A 20810-nucleotide genomic window follows, 5' to 3' on the forward strand; every position below is an offset into this window, starting at 1 on the left:
TGTGTATCACTAAGTTCTACTTATCCTTTTTCCTGTCCACTACTTGCTGGTAATCTTTGTACCATCATTGGTACTCTTTCTCTCTACCTGCTGTGGTTATACCAACAATGGTAAAGGAGAATTATTACTCTCTTTCTACCTCTAGCTAGGTATCGTGACGTGCTTAGTTGTTTTCTCATCATATTTTGTTGAATTTGTTGGTGTTAACATGTCTAATAAAAAGGGCACTTCGGGGTTCAAGCAATGCCTGAGGCTTGGGAGAAAAATGCCTAATAGTGATCTCCATGATGACTGTGTTTGTTGTTTGGGTGTGCCTCACCTCTCGTTACAACCCCCTTGCTCCTTCTGTGCAGGGTTTAGTTCTCATACCCGAAGGAACATAAAAATAAATTGATTTTGAAGAACCTTCTCAATCGCCCTTCTCAGAGGCTCTCTCTGCATCGAAGGGTTCACCCCCTCCAAAGAAAGAGAAAAAGAGGCCCCACTCCATTCCATCCTCATCCTCTGGTGAGAAGGAAAGACCACCAAAACTGAAAATGCCAAAACTTTCTGCACCGGAACAGAAGTCTTCGCCTACAGTACCATCTATTTCTCTTGCATTGATGCCGACTCCCTCGGCACCGTCTATGGCACCAAAGGTGACCGATACAAAAATCTTGACCTCAACACTGACTATGACTCCGAGCCCTTCCACAGCTCCGATAACTCAATCTGACACTGCTGCTTCTCTCGTCTCAAAAATGGAGAGGGTGGTACCTTTAGAAACACAAGCTCGGACCCGATGCTCCCCATCGGTGGACCCCTTCTTGGGACAGGCCTATAGTCCCTTCTTAGAGCATCCAGTCCCCCACGAGGATATCCACTAGATCCACCAGGAGCCTCTCCGGTCGACATGGTGCGCCTTGTGGACCAGCTACTGACGGCCAGGGGGATTCCTTCTGATTCTAAACCCCAATACCTTCTAGGACTTGGGTTTTCTGCTTCACAGACTCCATCTTACTCTCCTTCTTTGTCCTCCTTGCAGGTTCTGAAGCCCCAGGCACTGACGCCTCTCTCGCCACCCTAGGCTTAGGTGCGGATAGTGGGCCTAATTTTGGTCCTGGAGTCAACACTTTGGCCTTCAGTTCCGTTGGAACTGGTTCTTCATGAGGCCTGGGATTGGGCTGCGGTTTCCTTGGTTCCGAGTTCGGCGCCGGCTTTTTCTATGGTGTCGTCCAAGGCTCCGGGAATCCTGTCTGTACCTATCCAGCTTGAGGCTCCACTCCTGGGAGTGGGTTCAACGGAGCAGGGTGTGACACCGGTTCCCAAGTTGTCCTTTTCTGTTCCGGGCTCCCTTCCCTCTTCGGGCAGCCCTGCTTTCCAGGCAATGGAGAGGGCTCTTGCCTCTGTGATCAAGACTTTGGTGTCAGATTCCCCATGTCCTCCCCCTGTGCTGCAGCTGTCACAGACCACCATCCCGGATTGAGCATGTGAGCTGCAGGAGACCCTATTCAGGGTGCCCCTTCTTCTGGGTCCTCCTCAGAAACTCCCACTAAGGAGACTCCTAGGAAGAAATCATGGAAGAGAAAGCAGGTGGACTACCCTGAGTAGTCCCTCACTGAGGTTACGGATTACAATGAAGGGGAAGGGTCCCCACATCACCCCCTGATGTCTCCTTAGGAGACATCCTGGAGATCTTGAAATAGAGGAGTGGTTAGAAGCCCAAAAATCCTTCCTCGGAGGAATCCGTTTTCATGCAGGCCTTTTGTGCTTGCCCATCCACCTCGCCTGCAGACGAGTTGGTTCAGTTTGTGGTGCAGCGCCTGGAAGAACTCTGACACAGTTGAAGCAATCCCCAAGAGGCCAGACAAGATCCTCTCTCCTCCTGAAGAACTTCATTAGTCCAAGGGTTTACCAGTAGATGCTATTGTGTTGGTGGCAGTCACCAAGAAAGAGCTTGTTGAGGAGAGCAATACTGTCCATCCGCCTAACAGGGAGTACCAAGCAGTGGACAGACTGGGGAAGCGAGTTTTTGCTTCATCGACCTTTGCTATTCAGTCTTTGAACTACCTGGCACATTTCACCAGACTCCAGAGAGACTTTATCTCTGAACTCTCTGGTATTCTGTCAGGAAAGGTGTCTGACGAGGTTAATGACAAGGTAGCTTCGCAGCTAGCAACCCTGGAATCGATTTCTAATTCCTCTGTGAAGTTGATTTCACATGCAATCGAAGGGGCGGCTAGCGCTGCGGGTTCAGTCATAGTTATGAGACATCATGCCTGGATGTGCCTGTGTGACTTTGCGGATCTTTTAAGTATTCCTTCCTTAACGCTTCATTGGAAGCGTCTTCCCTGTTTGGCCCCAAAGTGAAGGGCATGTTGGCCAGATGTGAGCAGGACGGCAAGACCCTGTCTGCGGTTGGTTACTTTTCTCCACTCCTCAGTGTCCCTTTTCCAGGAAACAGAGAAGTGGGAAATTGTGGCATAAAAAGTATTTTCGTGACATGTGGCGAGTTTGCCCCCAGAGGCAGAGGGGCAACTCTTCCGAAAGACACCCCTACAGAGGCAGAGGGGGTCTGCGTAATCAAGGTTCCAGGGATTCCTTCTCTGGACAACCCTATCAGCACTCCTGAAGAGCGGCCCCAATTGCCTTCCTCTGGAAGCATTCAAGGGGAAAGCCTTTCTCTGCACCCCACTGCCTTTCTGTTGCGACCGACTCTTGTGTGCAGAAGATAATATCCAGAGGTTACCAGATCCCCTTAGACTCCTACCCATAATCCCAAAGTGAATCCCAGACGTCCTGCCCAGTGTAAGGGAAGAGGCATTTCTTCAAATAGAACAGCTGTACTTAAAAAGAGTCATCCAGAAAGTCCCACCAGACCAGGCAGGCTCCAGATTTTACTCAAGGTTCTTTTTGGTGCCAAAAAAGACATGGGACTGGAGGCCAATTTTGGACCTCAGCTGTTTAAACAAGTTAGTCAGCCAGAAAAAAATTCCGGATGGTCACGGTTCAGTCCATTCTCCCACTTCTGGAGGAAGGCAATTCGATGTGCTCAATAGACCTTCGAGATGTGTATTAAAACATCAAAATGGGCAAACGCTCCAGAAGGTTTCTTCGCTTCCAGCTGGGTGCCAGTCATTACCAATTCCATGCCCTGCCCTTTGGAGACTCTGGCCCCCAGAGTGTTCACCAAATACATGGCAGCAGTGACAGCTCACTTGAGACTGCAAGGATTCTGGGTGTTTCCTTATCTGGACGATTGGCTCCTCACCCCACCCACCAAGCATCTACTGGTAACAGCCTTGTATTACACCTTCTGTCTGGTGCATTGCCTGGGAATATCCATAAACTGGGATAAGGCCAATCTAACTCCGACCCAGACTGTGGAGTTTATAGGGGTGTGTAACGTTCAATATCCACTCTTGCTTGATTTCTCTCCTGGATCATAGGCTTCAAAGACTAAGGATACAGCTCTGAGTGATACTCTGCCACAGATTGGTCCCGGCTTGACAGGTTCGGCAGTTGCTAGGATCGATGGCCGAATCTGTATCTGTAGTCCCCCTAGCAAGATTTCACATGAGACTCCTACAGTGGCTTCTTTTGACACAAAGGTACCCGAACCGTCAAACTTTGTCTTACCAGATTCATATTACAGATCAGTGCAAACTGGATCGATCTTGGTGGATGAAGCCAGGCACAGCACTTTGGAGCTAGCCTTTCCATCCCCCTCAACCCAGTGCCATTGTGGCCATGGACGCTTGTCTGATAGGGTGGGGGGGTCATTATCAGGGAATGATTGTCCAAGGCACATGGTCCGATCTAGAGGCCAATCTGCACATAAATGTTCTGAAATTGAGGGCAGTGTTTTTAGCGTTGCAAGTATTTCGGACTGCTCTTCCTTCGGGAACAGTTGCTATCCAATCGGACATGTCATTAGCTTGATTCATCAACAAACAAGGGGGAACCAAGTCCTATCCCATGTGTCGAGAAGCCATGCAAGTGTGGCAATGGGTGATAGCTTCCAACCGCTTTCTGATAGCAACGCATATCCTGGGGATTTCCAACATGATCGCAGACAAGTTGAGCAGGTGCATTCTCCTGCCTCACGAGTGGTCCCTCAACCCCAACTTAGCGGCAAAGATCTTCAGCCATTGGGGCCAGCCTTGCTGTGACTTATTCGCCTCCCCGTCCAACCATAAGTACGGCAACTACTTTGCCCTAATTCCCCCGCAGGGGGAGCCCCCGAGGGATGCACTTATCCACGATTGTCCCATGGGACTTCTTTATGCTTATCCTCCTATTCCTCTGATTCCTCTAGTTCTGAAGAAAGCCCTCAGGTTGAAAATCAAATTGATCTGCATAGCCCCTTTTTGGCTTCGACAGGTGTGGTTTCCCTTTCTCTGGACTCATCTCCTTTGCAGTCCGTGGATCTTGGATCCAACTCCAGATCTGATATCTCACCCTCAAGGGCTGCGCCACCCGAACCTTTTCAGCCTCAAGCTCACAGCTTGGCTTCTCCACTTCCAGTGAGTGCCAGGCACTGTAATCTTTTCTCTCCAGTACATATTATTCTGGCTTCGCATAAACCATCCACCAGAAAACTTTATGCTGACAAATGGAAAAGATTTATGATTTGGTCTAGACAAAGAGAATGGGATCCTCTTTCTGCACCCATCTCTGCGGAACTTAAGTATCTATCCAAATTTTTTGAGGAGGGTGCCGCAGCTTCAACTATTTGTGTCCATTTAGCTGCCATTTCAAGCTTTCATAATGGTTTTGGGGATTCCTCTTTAATTTCTCATTGTCTGAGCAAAACCTTTTTGAAAAGGACTCATTGAGAACACTTAAGCAGCCCACTGAACTCTGGAGTCTCACACTTATCTTGCAATCCTTGACACTGTCTTCCTTCGAGCCGGCAGCCACGTGTGACATCAAGTTTTTTTCCTGGAAATACCTTTTTCTGGTGGCTATTACTTTGGCTAGATACATTTCCGAACTCCAAGCTCTCTGTATCAAGCGATCTTATCTGATTTTTCATAAGGACAGAGTTTCACTTCGGACCAGTCCTTCCTTCGTGCCCAAAGTAATTTCAAAGTTCTCCATTAATCAAACTATTGATTTGCCTGTGTTCTTCTCTAATTTTTCCAACAAGGGAGAGTATTGTTTACATTTATTGGATGTTCACAGACAATTGAGGTTTTATCTAGACAGAACAAGGGCAATCAGGAAATCTGACCAATTATTTATTTCTTTTTCTGGTCCAAAAATGGAAAAGTCAGTCTCTAAAGTGACTCTGTCCAAATGGCTCAGAGACTGTATAACTTTCATTCAAAACCTAGAAAGGAAATCTGTCCTGCCAAACATCAGGGTTAACTCCACCTAATCAATGGCAATTTCTGTGGCTCTCCACTCCAGAGCTTCAATGGACGACATCTGTGCAGCAGCTATGTGGGCTTCCCTCCATACCTTTATCACTCATTACAAACTGGATCTGGTCTCCAGGGGAAGGGCATCTTTTGGTTTAGTGGTGCTCAGGAATGTTCTTCCTTAGGGCCACCCATGGATGTAAGGAATCTGGGAATTCTGTCCCATCAGTGATGAATGGAATGAAGATAAACAGCATCAGATAAAGAAGTTATGTCTTACCATAACGTTCCATCTGTGTTGTTGATCTTCCTCCATTCATCACATCCCATCCTCCTTCCCCCTCTTAGAGGCTCCTCGGGGATCTCTGGATCCATTTCCTGGGCTAAGGTTTTTGCTCAGAGGCAGCCTCTGCTTTACTTGCTAGGGCAAACTCGACCCAAGGTAACAGGGAGAAGGGAATTATGGATTAATTCTTAGCTTGAGAGTTTTTGGCTTCTGTGAGCTTTCGTATAAGGCTGACTTAGTTCCAAGGGCTCGGAACCGAACCCATCAGTGATGGATGGATGAAGATCAACAACACAGATGAATGTTATGGTAAGACATAACTACTTGTGTTAAGTTGTCAATCTCGCCTTCATTCTTGCTGGATGGGTTCCCAACTCAGCCTATACTAAAGCTCGAGAGCTAATTTTACCGGCTTGAGACAACCCTATATCCCATGATGCTATGCGGTAACTACCCGATCTTGTTTGCCGCTTTCGCTAGCGAGGTGCTCCTTTTACCGGCTCACAAGTTAGTGAATATTTTCAGGAAAATTGTAGTTTTATTCTTAGTTTTCCCCTAGAATAGTATTATATTTTTCTAAATAGGCTAGTTTTCGGTTATTTTAAAATTTTAGTTCCTGTTTTTATCCCTTATCCCTGTCATACTCCCCACCCTAGGTTAGGCCTTAGGCCCCTCTGTTTTATTCTTACTTTCCTCACAGGGATTCTTAGCTTGTGTGAGTGTATCCCTGTCTGTTTGAGTGTGTGTGTGTGTTTTTTTCTGTTCATCTGTCTTTACAATTGTTGTTTTTCCTTTCGACAAGTCTTGTGTCGAAGGAGACAAAGGACTCAGGCTTCAAGAAGTGTGTCTCGTGCTGTCAGAAGATGTCTCTGACAGACTGTCACACTTCTTGTGTTTATTGCCTGGGACCCCTGCACCTGTAGGACTCTTGCTCGGTGTGCCATGCATTCAGCCCAAGAGTCCTGCAGGAGCACAGGAATAAGTTGATCCTAAGGGGCTTATTAAAGCCCGAAGGTTCCCCGGCTAAGTCCGTGCCGGGGAAGCCTTCGAAGCCACCAAAACCGTCGGCTCCGTGCTCCAAGCCTTTGGGTGGTGGCTCACCTTCTGCGACACCATCGGCTCCGGCCAGAGCCGATACCTCTGTATCGCAGCTGCCTGCATCGGCTCCGGCCGTAGCCGATGCCTCTAGGGCTCTATCTTCATAATCTGCTCCAGCTCCATCGGCTCCCTCAACCTTGATGCCCTCCACACGCAAGAGGTCCAGATCTCCATCTCTGGAATCTATTCATTCGGCTCCGAGGTCACCTTTACTCTCGGAGCGGAGCCATCGGAGCCATTCCTTTCAGTCTTCCAGGCTATCCGACCATGACCTTGAGAGGGTGGTAAGTAGACTATTAAAGTCTCAGGCACTGGCCCAAATGCTTCACAGCCCGTCTCATCAGACAGCAGCTACATTCATTCTACCTGCCATTCCTCCTTCGACTCTGCCTCAGTGTTCTGAGCCGGAGCTCCTCGGAGCCGTGACCGTTGTGACATCGGAGCCGATACCTTCCCCTTCGGCTCTGCCATCTGCTCCGATCTCGTCCATGGTGCCATCCTTGGAGGGATCCGGGTGCTTGGACTCTCTCATCGGCTCCGAGGGGGCAAGTGGCATCGGACCCTTGTCCAACCCCGTTCTCCCTCTCGGAGCGTCGGCGTTGGTGAGTTCGGCCCCGACATCGGCTTCGGAGCCGTCCCTGTCGGTGCCGGCTGGGGTTTCTACCTCTTCAGAGTGGGAGCTCTCTAGCCTGCCTGATAGGGGCGCCTTTGAGGTCATGAGGAGCGTATTGGCTCCAGTGCCTGCTCTACGGTCAGCTCCATCAGCTCCTCCCACTGTAGTGCCTGCTGAGGTCTCTTCCCACTCTCTCGCCCCCGGCCGCAGAGATCCAACGCCTCAGGTTTCCCCATTGGGAATAGCCTCCTCTTCCGAGGTTTCTCCTGATCCATCAGGTGAACCCTCACGTAAGAGGACATGTAAGAGGAAGCATGTGGACTCCCCTGAGTCCGTCACATCTGACACCGACTTGGATGAGTCGGAAGAATCCCCAAGGTCCCCCTCTGAGGATGTCTCCTTCTCTGACATCCTTGAAATCCTTAAACAGAGGGGGAACTGGTCTTCCTTTATCCTTCCGAGGACGAGTCGGTTTACCTGGAGGCTTTTGGTTCTTGACCCTCCGCCCTTCGACCCCCTTATGGAAGTGGTGGCGTGGAAGGCGTGGACGGCCCCTGATTCGATAGAACCCACCCCACGGAGGCCTTCCAAATTTATAACAGCCCCTTCTGACAAGCAGTTTTTATCTAAAGGTGACCCAGTTGATGCCATGGTGGTGGCGGCAGCCACCAAGAAGGAACTGGCTGATCCTTCAGTGCCTATCCAACCGCCTAATAAGGAATCTAGGACAATGGATAGGTATGGCAAGTGGATGTTCTCATCAGCGACCTTTGCCATGCGGTCGCTGAATTACTTATGCCACTTCACCCGTCTTCAAAGAGACATTCTTAAAGAACTGGGTGAGGTATTACAGGATCCATCAGCTGCTGGGTCTCAGGACAAAATTAACTCACAGCTAGGAACCCTGAATTCCATTGTCAACTCCTCCATGCGGCTTATTTCATATGCAGCCGATGGAGCGAGTAGGGCCGCAGGCACTGGCATAGCTTTGAGGCGTCACACCTGGATGCGGCTTTGCAACTTCGTGGACCCCTTCAAGGCGTCTTTCACTAACTCCCCTTTTGATGGTTCAGCGTTGTTTGGACCTCAAGTGAAAGATACCTTGACCAGATGCGAACAAGATGGCAAGACTCTTTCTGCCGTAGGAGTCCGTTTTTCAACCCCATCTTGACCATATCCTAAGGGTCACAAGGGTGGAAAAATGTGGTTCCGCAAATCACAAGGAGTCACGCCTGATGCAAAAGGTCAGTTCACCCCTAGAGGCAGAGGGGGGAACAATAACAACAGATGCGGTCCCAGAGGCAGAGGGGGTCCGCAGAATCAGGGTAGCAGAGAAACCCTCTCTGACAAACCCTTCCAGCATCCCTGAGGCACTGCCCGACTGTCCACCTTCGGAGGCAGTCGGGGGAAGATTATCGCTGTAACCACAAGCCTGGCTCTCCCTCACTCAAGACAAATGGGTGCAGTCAATCATATCCGAGGGTTACAAAATCCCCTTTATCCAAACCCCAACGATTCAAATGGAGTCTCTTCCAGACGTTCCACCCAGTCTAAGAGAACAAGCAGCACTAGAAATATCAAAGCTGCTAAAAAAGAGAGCCATCCAACCAGTCCCAGCAGACCAACTAGGATCCGGAGTCTACTCAAAGTTCTTTTTGGTACCAAAAAAAAACAGGGGACTTGGAGGCCCATATTGGATCTCAGCAAACTAAACAAGTTTGTAAAAAGAACGAGGTTCCGGATGGTCACGTTACAGTCCATTTTACCCCTTCTGGGCAAGGACAATTGGATGTGCTCAGTGGACCTTCAGGATGCGTACTACCACATCAAAATGCACAGGCACTCCAGAAGTTTTCTCCACTTCCGGCTGGGAGCCAGTCACTACTAGTTCAGAGTCCTGCCCTTTGGTCTCACTACAGCCCCCCGAGTGTTCACCAAATGTATGGCAGCGGTTACGGCTCATCTCAGATGTCAAGGATTCCAGGTGTTTCCATATCTAGACGACTGGCTCCTCACTGCCACCACCAGGCGTCAACTTCTTATAGCCAGAGATTACACCATTCACATTTGCAAAGAGCTAGGTATCTCTCTAAATTTAGAAAAGTCTGCCTTGTCGCCTTGCCGGCCTATTACCTTCATAGGCGCCACCTTGGACGCCGTTCAGCTCTCAGCAAAGTTAACAGAGCAGAGGGTCTTAGATATTCAAAATCATGTTCACGTACTCCTTCAGAGCAACAAAATTCAGGCCAGGTATGTTCTAAAAGTATTAGGTCTCATGGCGGCAGCCATCACGCTTCTTCCCCTTGCCCGCTTTTACATGCGGCTTCTTCAATGGATGCTTTTCTCCCAGTGGTCCTTCCAACAGCTCCCTATGACACACAAGATCTTAATAACTCTATCTTGCAGAAAACATCTATCTTGGTGGATGATCTCCCCTCAAGTCCATCAAGGCAGACCATTTACTCCTCCCCCCCGGTCGCCACAGTCACAACAGACGCCTCCCTGATTGGGTGGGGGGGCATTTTCAGGGCAGGACAGTCCATGGCACATGGCAACCCTTCGAATGCCACTTGCACATAAACGTCCTGGAGATGAGAGCAGTGCTTTTGACGTTGCAGGCCCTCCAAGACTCTCTTCCCCTGGGGACTATTGCAATTCAGACAGACAATATGTCCGTAGTATGGTATATCAGCAAGCAGGGTGGAACCAAGTCCTATCCCCTGTGTCGAGAAGCACTTAGACTCTGGCAATGGGCGATCTCTTCTCAGCAGTTTCTGATAGCAATGCACATCCCCGGGAAGTCCAACGTCATAGCGGGCAGGCTGAGCAGAGCTATTCTCATGCCCCACGAGTGGTCTCTCAAGCAATCGGTGACGGACAAAATTTTTCGGAAGTGGGGGTTTACTTGCTGTGATCTTTTTGCAACACCACAAAACAGCAAGTGCCTCGACTTCTTCATTCTCTTCCCCCTTCCAGGCCATTCCCCCAGAGATGCTCTAGTCCACGATTGGTCTTGGGGACTTCTTTACGCCTTTCCCCCCTTTCCATTAATCACTCAGATAATTCAGAAAGCTACCGCCTTGAGAGCCAAGATGATCCTCATTGCCCCTTATTGACCTTGACAGATATGGTTCCCTTTCCTGCATCGCTATCTTTTGGAGCAGCCTTGGCATCTGGATCCAGTGCCAGATCTTTTGGCCCATCAATCAGGGCAGCTGCACCAGTCCCTCCAATCTCTCAACCTCACAGCTTGGTTGCTCCACTTCCGTACCTAGCCAGGCTCCCAATGATTTCCAATACTGTCCGGGATATTATTGTAGCTTCCCTTAAGTCTTCCAACAGAAGGATCTATGCTAGTAAATGGCAACGTTTTTCCTTTTGGGCTAAGGCTAAGAACATAGATCCCTTCACTGCTCCAATACACTCGGTCTTGGATTTCTTAGCTGAAATCTTTCATTCAGGATCTTCTTCCTCCACAGTGAAAGTTCAGCTAGCAGCCATTTCAAGTTTTCACATAGGCTTGTCGGACTCCAGTATCATGTCCCATAAGCTTTGCAAGGCTTTTCTCATAGGTATCTTTTTACTCAGGCCCCCGATCAAAGAACCCCCACCTCAGTGGGATTTAAACTTAGATGTTAACTTGTCAATCTCGCCTTCATTCTTGCTGGATGGGTTTGGAGCCGATCCTCGGCTCCGACTCGGCCAATACTAAAGCTCGAGAGCTTATTCCACCGGCTCGAGGCTCCCCTATATCCCACAATGCTAGACAGTAACTACTCGGATCTCGTTTACCGCTTAGCTGAAGAGGTGCTTTCTTCTACCGGCTCTGGCAGGTTAGTGAGTTTTTCTTGTCAAAAACTTCAATTTTTCTACCCCTATCCTTTCTTTTTAGTTTAGCTTTTAATATAGAGTATCCCTTTAGTTTAAATCGGGTCTCCCTTGTGTTTGTATTCCCTTTTTATTCCCTTTTAACTTTTAGGCCTTTGGCCCACTCCCTTTTTTCCCCCGTCTTTTCAGTGTGACTGGATTTTTTCATTTGGTTACAGGGTGTGTCTGTGTTACATAGTCTCTTTAGGATGTCTAAAGACTGCAAGGTCTCAGGCTTCAAGAAGTGTGATTCGTGCTGTCAGAAAATGTCTCTGGCAGACGGTCACACTTCTTGTGTCTGTTGCCTGGGACCTTTGCACCTGCAGGACTCATGTGCTGTTTGCCATGCATTCAGCCCTAGAGTCCTGCAGGAACGCAAAAACAAACTTATACTTCGAGGCTTTTTAAAGCCTGAAGGCCCCTCGACCCAGTCTGCATTGGGGAAGCCTTCAAAGACTTCCAGGCCGTCGGCAACAGCTTCAGAGCCATCTGCTGGGAGCATTAAGGCTGCTTTGACATCGGCTCCGGCTGGAGTCGATGTTTCGAAGTCTCAAACCATTACCTCGGCTCCGGCCGGAGCCGAGGTTGCTAAGACTCCGTCGGCTCCGATACTCTTATCGGAGCCACCTTCAAAGAAGAGGTCGAGGTCCCCTTCCATCGGCTCCATCCACTCGGCTCCGGGATCCCCTCTTCTGTCGGAGCGGAGCCATAGGTCCCATTCCTATCGATCCTCCAGGCTGTCCGACCATGACTTACAAAGGGTGGTGAGTAGACTTCTCAAGTCTGAGGCACTGGCCCAAATGCTGCATAGCCCTACTCAGCAGTCAGCAGCTATTCCCATCCCCGCTTCTATTCCTCCTTCGACTCTTTTGAGTTCGGAGCCGGGGCTCGTCGGAGCCGTGGCTGTCAGTGCGTCGGAGCCGATACCTTCCCTTTCGGCTCAGTCATCTGCTCCGATTTCCTCCTTAGAGGGATCTAGGCGCCGAGCTTCCCTCGTCTGCTCCGAGGGGGCGAGTGGCATCGGAGATTGTCCGACCCCGTTCTCCCTCTCGGAGCGTCAGCACTGGTGAGTTCGGCTCCGACATCGGCCTCGGAGCCTTCCCTGTCGGTGCCGGGGGGGGGGTCCTTGTCTCCTCGGAGCGGGGACCTTCGGCCTTGGCTGATCGGGGCGCCTTCGAGGTCATGCGGAGCGTGCTAGACCCAGTGTCTACCCCACAGTCGGCTCAGTCAGCTCCTCCCTCTTCAGTGCCTGCGGTGGTTTCTACCCACCCCCCCGTAACAGATCGTAGAGAGCCAGCTCCTCAGGTTTCCCCATTGGGAATATCCTCCTCTTCCGAGGCTTCTCCTGATCCGGTAGGAGAACCCTCTCGGAAGAGACAGTGCAAGAGGAAGCACATTGACTCCCCTGAGTCTATCACCTCTGACACCGACTTGGATCTGAAGGTTCCCCTCGGTCCCCCTCTGAAGATGTCTCTTTTGCTGATATCCATGAAATCCTTAAACAGAGGGGGAACTGGCCCGCCCTTAACCCTTCAGAGGACGAGTCTGTTTACCTTGAGGCGTTCGGCTCTCGCCCTTCCACCTCGTGGGTGTCTCCTCCCTTTGACCCCCTCATGGAAGTGGTGGCAAGGAAGGCTTGGACGGCCCCTGATTCGGTGGAACCTACCCCAAGGAGGCCGCCAAAATTTATTACTGCCCCAAAAGAGAAACAGTTCCTATCCAAAGGTGTCTCTGTTGATGCCATGGTGGTGGCCGCAGCCACTAAGAAGGAATTAGCCGATCCTTTGGTACCTGTCCATCCTCCTAATAAGGAGTCTAGGACCATGGACAGGTACGGTAAGCGGATGTTTTCCTCAGCGACCTTTGCCATGCGGTCGCTGAACTACTTGTGTCACTTCACCCGTCTCCAGAGGGATTTACTCAAGGATATGGGTGATGCCATGCAGGATCCAACAGCTGAGGGGTTCAAAGACAAAATGAACTCCCAGTTGGCAACCCTGAATTCGATTGTCAACTCCTCCATGCGGCTTATCTCATATGCGGCTGATGGGGTGAGTAGGTCCGCAGGCACAGGTGTAGCTTTACGACGCCACGCCTAGATGCGGCTTTGCAATTTTGCGGACCCTTTCAAGGCGTCCTTCACCAATTCCCCCTTTGATGGCTCAACGTTGTTTGGACCTCAGGTGAAGGATACATTGACTAGGTGCGAGCAGGAAGGTAAGACTCTCTCTGTCGTGGGAGTCCGTTTTTCTACCCCTTCCAGACCTTATCCTAAAGGTCAGGGGGGGGGTGTGGTTCCACAAACCACAAGGAGTCTCATCTGACGCACAAAGTCGATTCCCCTCTAGAGGCAGAGGGGGGGGGACAACAATAGATGCCGCCCTAGGGGCAGAGTTGGTCCGCAAAACCAGGGTAGCAGAGAAACTTTCTCTGATAAACCCTTTTAGCATCCCTGAGGAGCTGCCCGGCTGTCCACCTTCGGAGGCAGTTGGGGGAAGATTATCACTGTACCCAAAAGCCTGGCTTTCCCCTCACTCAAGACAAATGGGTACAGTCGATCATATCCGAGGGTTACAAAATCCCCTTTATTCACATCCCATCCCAACCCAAAGGATCCCTTACAGATGTTCCACCCAGTCTAAGGGAACAAGCAGCATTAGAAATATCAAAGCTGCTGTCAAAAAGAGCTATCCAACCAGTCCCAGCAGACCAGCAAGGATCCGGAATTTACTCCAAATTCTTTTTGGTACCAAAAAAAACAGGGGACTGGAGACCAATACTGGATCTCAGCAAGCTAAACAATTAATTAAAAAAAAAACAAAATTCCGGATGGTCACACTACAGTCCATACTACCCTTCTTGGGTCATGACAATTGGATGTGCTCAATAGACCTTCAGGATGCGTACTACCATATCAAAATGCTGAGACGCTCCAGGAAGTTTCTCCGCTTCAGGCTGGGAGCCAGTCACTACCAGTTCAGAGCCCCGCCCTTTGGTCTCACTACAGCCCCCCCCCCCCCCGAGTGTTTACCAAATGTATGGCAGTGGTCGCCGCTCACTTGAGATGTCAAGGATTCCAGGTGTTTCCATATTTGGATGACTGGCTCTTTACCGCCACCACCAGGCATCAACTGCTTCTATCCAGAGACTTCACCATCCAAACTTGCCAAGCTCTAGGCATTTCAATAAATTTCGAAAAATCTGCCTTGTTGCCTTGTCAATCTATTACCTTTATAGGCGCCACCTTAGACACAGTTCATCTTTCCGCCAGACTAACAGAGCAAAGAGTATTAGATATCCGCAAACAAGTTTACCTTCTACTTCAGTGCAGCAAGATCAAAGCCAGGGTGGTCTTGAAGGTATTAGGACTCATGGCAGCTACTATTACACTTCTCCCCTTAGCTCATTTTCACGTGCGGATCCTCCAGTGGATGCTGTTTTCTCAATGGTCCTTCCAACAGCTCCCGATGTCTCACATCATCCTACTAACTCAATCATGCAAGAATCACCTGTCTTGGTGGATCACATCACCTCAAGTTCTCCAGGGCAGACCCTTCATTCCTCTCCCCCCAATCGCCACTGTGACGACGGACGCCTCCCTGATCGGGTGGGGGGGGGGCATTATCAGAGCAGGACAGTCCAGGGCATCTGGCAATCTTTCGAGTGCCACTTGCACATAAATGTCTTAGAGATGAGAGCAGTGCTTTTAGCATTGCAAGCCCTTCAGGACTCTCTTCCCACAGGGACTATTGCAATTCAGACGGACAACATGTCCGTAGTGTGGTACATCAACAAACAGGGCGGAACCAAGTCCTACCCCTTATGTCGAGAGGCACTCAGACTTTGGCAGTGGGCGATTTCTTCTCAGCATTTTCTGATAGCAATGCACATTCCTGGGAAGTCCAACGTGATTGCGGACAAGTTGAGCAGGGCTATTCTCATGCCTCACGAGTGGTCTCTAAAAAAATCAGTGCTGGAAGAAGTCTTTCGAAGATGGGGCCGGCCTTGCTGCGATCTTTTTGCTACTCCCCAAAACAGTAAGTGTCACGACTTCTTCACCCTCTTCCCTTTACCAGGCCAACCCACCAGAGACGCTCTAGTCCACGATTGACCCCAGGGACTTCTGTATGCTTCCCCCCCTTTCCACTGATCTCTCAATTAATTCAGAAAGCTATCGCCTCGAGAGTCACCATGATCCTCATTGCCCCTTACTGGCCTCGACAGATATGGTTTCCGTTCCTCCATCATTACCTCTTGGAGCAGCCTTGGCATCTGGACCCAGTGCCAGATCTTTTGACCCACGAGTCGGGCCAGCTGCACCACTCCCTCCGATCTCTCAACCTCACAGCGTGGTTTCTCCGATTCCTACCCTAGCCAGGCTTCCCTTAATCTCTCATTCGGTCCGTAACATCCTGATAGCCTCTCACAAGTCTTCTACCAGAAGGATTTACAAAACTAAGTGGAAGCGTTTTTCCTTCTGGGCAGCATCAAAAAATATAGACCCCTTCACTGCACCTATCCAGTCTATCCTAGACTTCCTGGCAGAGCTCTTTCATTTAGGCTCTTCCTCATCTACCATTAGAGTACAACTAGCTGCTATATCTGACTTTCATATAGGTGTCTCGGACTCCAGTATCATGTCCCATAAACTCTGCAAAGCCTTTTTAAGAGGTGTCTTTTTGCTCAAGCCCCCAATCAAAGATCCCCCACCTCAATGGGACTTGAATTTGGTCCTAGCATCCTTGATTCTCCCCCCCCTTCGAACCTGTGGCTTCATGCCCTCTTAAGTTGCTCACATGGAAAACACTTTTTCTAGTAGCCATAACATCAGCTAGAAGGGTATCTGAACTTCATGCTCTTTGCAGTCGTCCTCCTTACTTAGTTTTCCATAAAGACAGGGTGTCCCTCCGGACTAATCCGTCCTTCTTGCCTAAGGTTTCCTCTGAGGCAAACCTAAACCAGACGATTGATCTCCCCGTCTTCTTCCCTGATTATTCCAACAGGTCGGAACAAAAGTTACATTTTCTAGATGTTCATCGCCAACTTCGATATTATTTAGACAGGACTAAACAGTTCAGGAAATCTGATCAGCTCTTCCTGTCTTATGCAGAAGGGAACTTGGGCCTTCCAATACTAAAGTGTCCCTTTCAAGATGGCTTACCTCTATAATTACCTTCATCTCTGAAATCAGACATCAAAAACTGCCTTCAAGACCTAGAGCTCATTCAACTAGGGCATTAGCTACATCTGTAGCTTTTCAGGACAGGCTACCAATAGATTCCATTTGTGCAGCAGCCACATGGGCTTCTCCTCATACCTTTATCTTGCATTACAAATTGGATATGGCCTCCAGGAACCGTGCCAACTTTGGTTCCACTGTTCTCAAGAGTCTGTTCCGATAGACCACCCGGGGTAAGGTGCTAGGGACGCGGTCCCATCCAGCAAGAATGAAGGCGAGATTGACAACTTAACATTGAGAAGTTATGTACCTACCATAACGTTCCATGTTAGTTGTCTTCTTCTCGCCTTCTTTCTTGCGTCCCACCCTCCTTCCCCCTAGCCTGGACAGACCTATAGTAATTTTTGGGATCTTCCATTGGGGTTTTCCTTCCCACATGTTTTACCACCTCTATTCTCCCTTTTATGTTTGTGGTAGCTTACCTACAGGTTTATATATAGAGGTGGGTTCCTTTTCTCTCTTCTCCATTCTATGGAGACCAGAACTGCTTGGTTTTAGCTATCAAACGAGATCTGAGTAGTTACCGCCTAGCATTGTGGGATATAGGGGAGCCTTGAGCCAGTGGAATAAGCTCTCGAGCTTTAGTATTGGCCGAGTCGGAGCCGAGGATCGGCTCAAAACCCATCCAGCAAGAAAGAAGGCGAGAAGAAGACAACTAACATGGAACGTTATGGTAGGTACATAACTTCTCATTTTAGCATCCTTGATTCTCCCTCCCTTGGAACCGGTGGCCTCCTGTTCATACTTTCCTGGACGACACTCTTCCTAGTCACCATTACATCTGCTAGGAGAGTGTCTGAACTTCATGCCCTCTGCATTCGTCCTCCTTATTTAGTGTTCCATAAAGACAGAGTTTCTCTAAGAACTAACCCGTCTTTTTTACCCAAGGTGGCTTCTCAAACAAATTTAAATCAATCTATTGATCTTCCAGTTTTCTTCCCTAATTATACAAACAAGGCGGAGCAAAATCTACATCGTCTGGACGTTCATCGTCAACTCCACTACTATCTGGACAGAACTAAACAAATCAGAAAATCTTAACTATTCTTATCTTATGCAGAAAGTAGAAAGGGCCTCCCGGTATCCAAGGTGACCCTGTCTAGGTGGCTGTCTTCTGTGATTACCTATATTTATCAACTCAGAGGTAAAGAATTGACTACTAGGCCAAGAGCCCATTCAACCAGAGCGTTAGCTACATCAGCAGCCTTTCAAGCTAGAATGCCAGTAGACACTATCTGTGCGGCAGCCACCTGGGCCTCTCCTCATACCTTTGTTACACATTACAAATTGGACATGGCCTCCAGAAACAGGGCAAATTTTGGTGCCACCGTTCTCAAGAGTCTGTTCCAATAAGCCACCCAGGATGAAGGTGCTAGGGATGTGGTCCCATCATCCAGCAAGAATGAAGGCGAGATTGACAACTTAACATTGAGAAGTTATGTACCTACCATAACGTTCCATGTTTAGTTGTCTTCTCTCGCCTTCTTTCTTGTGTCCCGCCCACCATCCCCCTAGCCTGGACAGACCGAAAGGTTTTTCCCCTTCTTCCAAGGGACTTTATCTTGCACTATTCCAAGCCCAGACAGTTGGTCCTGGGGTAGATACAGCTTCAGGTAGTAATTTGTTTTTTTTTTTTTTTTTGGGGGGGAGTTCTCCTTTCTCCTCCTCCACCACAGAGGGGAGACTAAATTGGCTATTATTTTTCAGCTACCAAACGAGATCTGGGTAGTTACCGCCTAGCATCATGGGATATAGGGTTCCTCGAGCCGGTAAAATTAGCTCTAGAGCTTTAGTATAGGCCAAGTCGGAGCCGAGGTTCGGCTCCGAACCCATCCAGCAAGAAAGAAGGCGAGAGAAGACAACTAACATGGAACGTTATGGTAGGTACATAACTTCTCATTTTTCTTGATTTAGGAAGGACATTACTTGGTGGAATTTGAAATGGAAGAACCTTTTTTTCCTTTCCTTTTTTTTTTAAGCTGGATGGTTTAATGTACTGCTAAATCTTTTTTGTAAGATTTCAAATGCTGTTTTGAACAAAGACATTAATTGAAGATGTTTATTTGTAGGTCAGCAATTTAAAGAAGGTTATCAAAGGAATCTTGGATTATAACCACCAGGTGAGACCTAACATTGTCTTTCTCATAATGAATTTTGCAATTATAGAAATTGTTAGTTTATTATCAGTGTTTATGTTCGATATGGTTGGGAGTTAAAAAAGCTCATTTTCAGGTTTGTTTTCTGGAAGGATAGTAGAATGTAAACTGAGTGGAAGATATACCACAGAAAACTTGCAAAGGCCAAGTACATTGTTAGAAATTAAGGGGTAGAACTGAAGAGTGGAAATAAATTATGCTGGGAAGAAGAATTCTGGTGTTAAGGGGGTAGAGGCGAAGGATGCAAGAAGCGCAGTGGAAGTTTTGATGAGGCAATGGGGAACGGGAATGGGAAGAGAAAGTACTGAGTCAGAAGGGAAGATAGACCAGGGAAAATTGACAGGTTACTAAGAACGTAGTAAGAAAAAATAAAGGCATACAATGTGGTTGCTGATATTTAGATGAACCATTAAGTGGGAAGAAGACAGGAAAGTGTAGTATTAAATGTAATGGAGAAAGGAATGCACATTGGTAGCTTTTTGACCAAATGAGAACCAAACTGTTTAATTATGGGCAGTCTTCTCAGATGAAGAAGAGGATAAGGCATATTAATGGTGATTGAGAAGATCTGGATAAGTAAGATCATACGGGTTACCTATCTGCAGAGCTGGAGAAATAGCTAGACAGCAGAGGCATGAATACAATTGAGTGATGCATTGAGAAGGGAGCTGAGGTAATTGGTAGTGGGACAGATAAACCTTAGCTAAGAGGGTATCACATGAAGCAAGATGTTAGCTCACCGCATAGGGGAGAACAGAGTAGAGATCACAGCTATGGGCCCTTGAGTGGGGTCCACAATAAGGGAACACACTGCATTATTTACTGGTTCCTGTAAAACTAGGACAGGTTTTCCTGCTAGTGTCTTGTGAGTAGTGTATTGTTCATGGAGTTCATTGATGTAGAATTTGAGAGATTTATTTTGTACATGGCTTTCAGGAGGTTTGTTATAAGTATTTTAAGTTGGAGAAAATTAAATTTACTGGAGCTGAAATTTGCTGTTGATGTGTATGAAACCTATTGTATTAAACCAACAGCAAACTTCAGGGTCTTTAGCTTATGCAGATATATATTTTAAAATGACATTGACATGAACTGCATCTAGCTGTCACATACACATCACTCCTAAGTTCTAATGTGACTTTCACCCTTCTGAGAGTCAGAGATGTGTTTCATTATGTTAAGGACAGCATAGTTAAACATAAATAAATATATCAGTAAATGAAAATAAACATGACTTCTCACAGGTGGCAAAATAATTTGGTAGAATACTTTAGGTTCTGTTAAAGAACTTAAAATTTTGTGTTATACTGTCAGATTGGTATAGGTCAGAGGTGTCAAGTTAGAGAGGGTTGTGAGCCAGGCTTGAGTGACTGCCCAGTTGGTGCCAGTTATAGAAATGTAGACACTATTCCCCACTCTAGCATAATAGATAAACTCTCTCAACTAGGCATCAATCCGTATGTTACCAGATAGGTAGCTAACTGGCTTGCTGATAGAACCCACCTAGTCAAAATAAGGGAAGCTACCTCAAGCAGTAGACCTGCTTCAAGTGGCGTGCCCCAGGGATCTGAAGTAGGTAACTTCATTTGATCATCAACCTGTGGGTATCGGATCCGACTTGGATCCGAGCCGGCAGCTTTCTAAGCTAGAGATCCGAGCTCCAAGCTCCTCCCCCTTACCCATAATACCCTTCTACCTCCTTCCAGTCCCCAGATCTCATTTGCAGCGGCTTTGTCAAGCACGAGTTTCTCGAGCTCCTAGCATTAGGCGATCTGTAAGTAGATTTTCTTCAAAATCTTTCTTAGTTTTTGTGTGTGTGTGGATAGTATAATTTCTTAGTTTAAACCCCTGAGTTTTACCATTCCCTCGTAGTTTAAAGCCTAGTATACCACCCCTTTTCCCTTAGATGTTTGTGTGGGCACATGTGTGTATTTTTATTTCAGAAATCATGGTCGAGGCCCCAAAGGCCATCTTTTCTAAATGCACTGAGTGTGGCCATAAGCTTTCCCCAGCGGATGGCCACACTCAGTGCGTCCTCTGCCTGGGGGTACCGCATTTGTCATCGGGCTGCCAAATTTGCACAGCCTTTAACCCCCGGGCCCTGAGGGATAGGAGGAATAAGCTGATTCGGGCGGGTCTCCTACCTACGGAGTTGGCTTCCTCCTCCTCCTCTCCCTCGGTGGCTACAACCGCGGCTGCTCAGCCT

General features: G+C 48.2%; 1 protein-coding gene across 1 annotated transcript in view; it reads left to right on the forward strand.

The window, feature by feature from the left end:
- Nucleotides 1-20810, forward strand: part of HOOK3 (hook microtubule tethering protein 3) — a 2251851-nt gene that overhangs the window by 428608 nt on the left and 1802433 nt on the right. Inside the window, exon 4 of the mRNA XM_044060904.1 lies at nt 18518-18568. Coding sequence (XP_043916839.1) covers nt 18518-18568 — 51 coding nt within the window. The remainder of the gene's footprint in view (nt 1-18517; nt 18569-20810) is intronic.

Source organism: Protopterus annectens, chromosome 2.part0 (assembly GCF_019279795.1).
Source record: "Protopterus annectens isolate FY-2018-M chromosome 2.part0, PAN1.0, whole genome shotgun sequence".
Classification (NCBI taxonomy): domain Eukaryota; kingdom Metazoa; phylum Chordata; order Ceratodontiformes; family Protopteridae; genus Protopterus; species Protopterus annectens.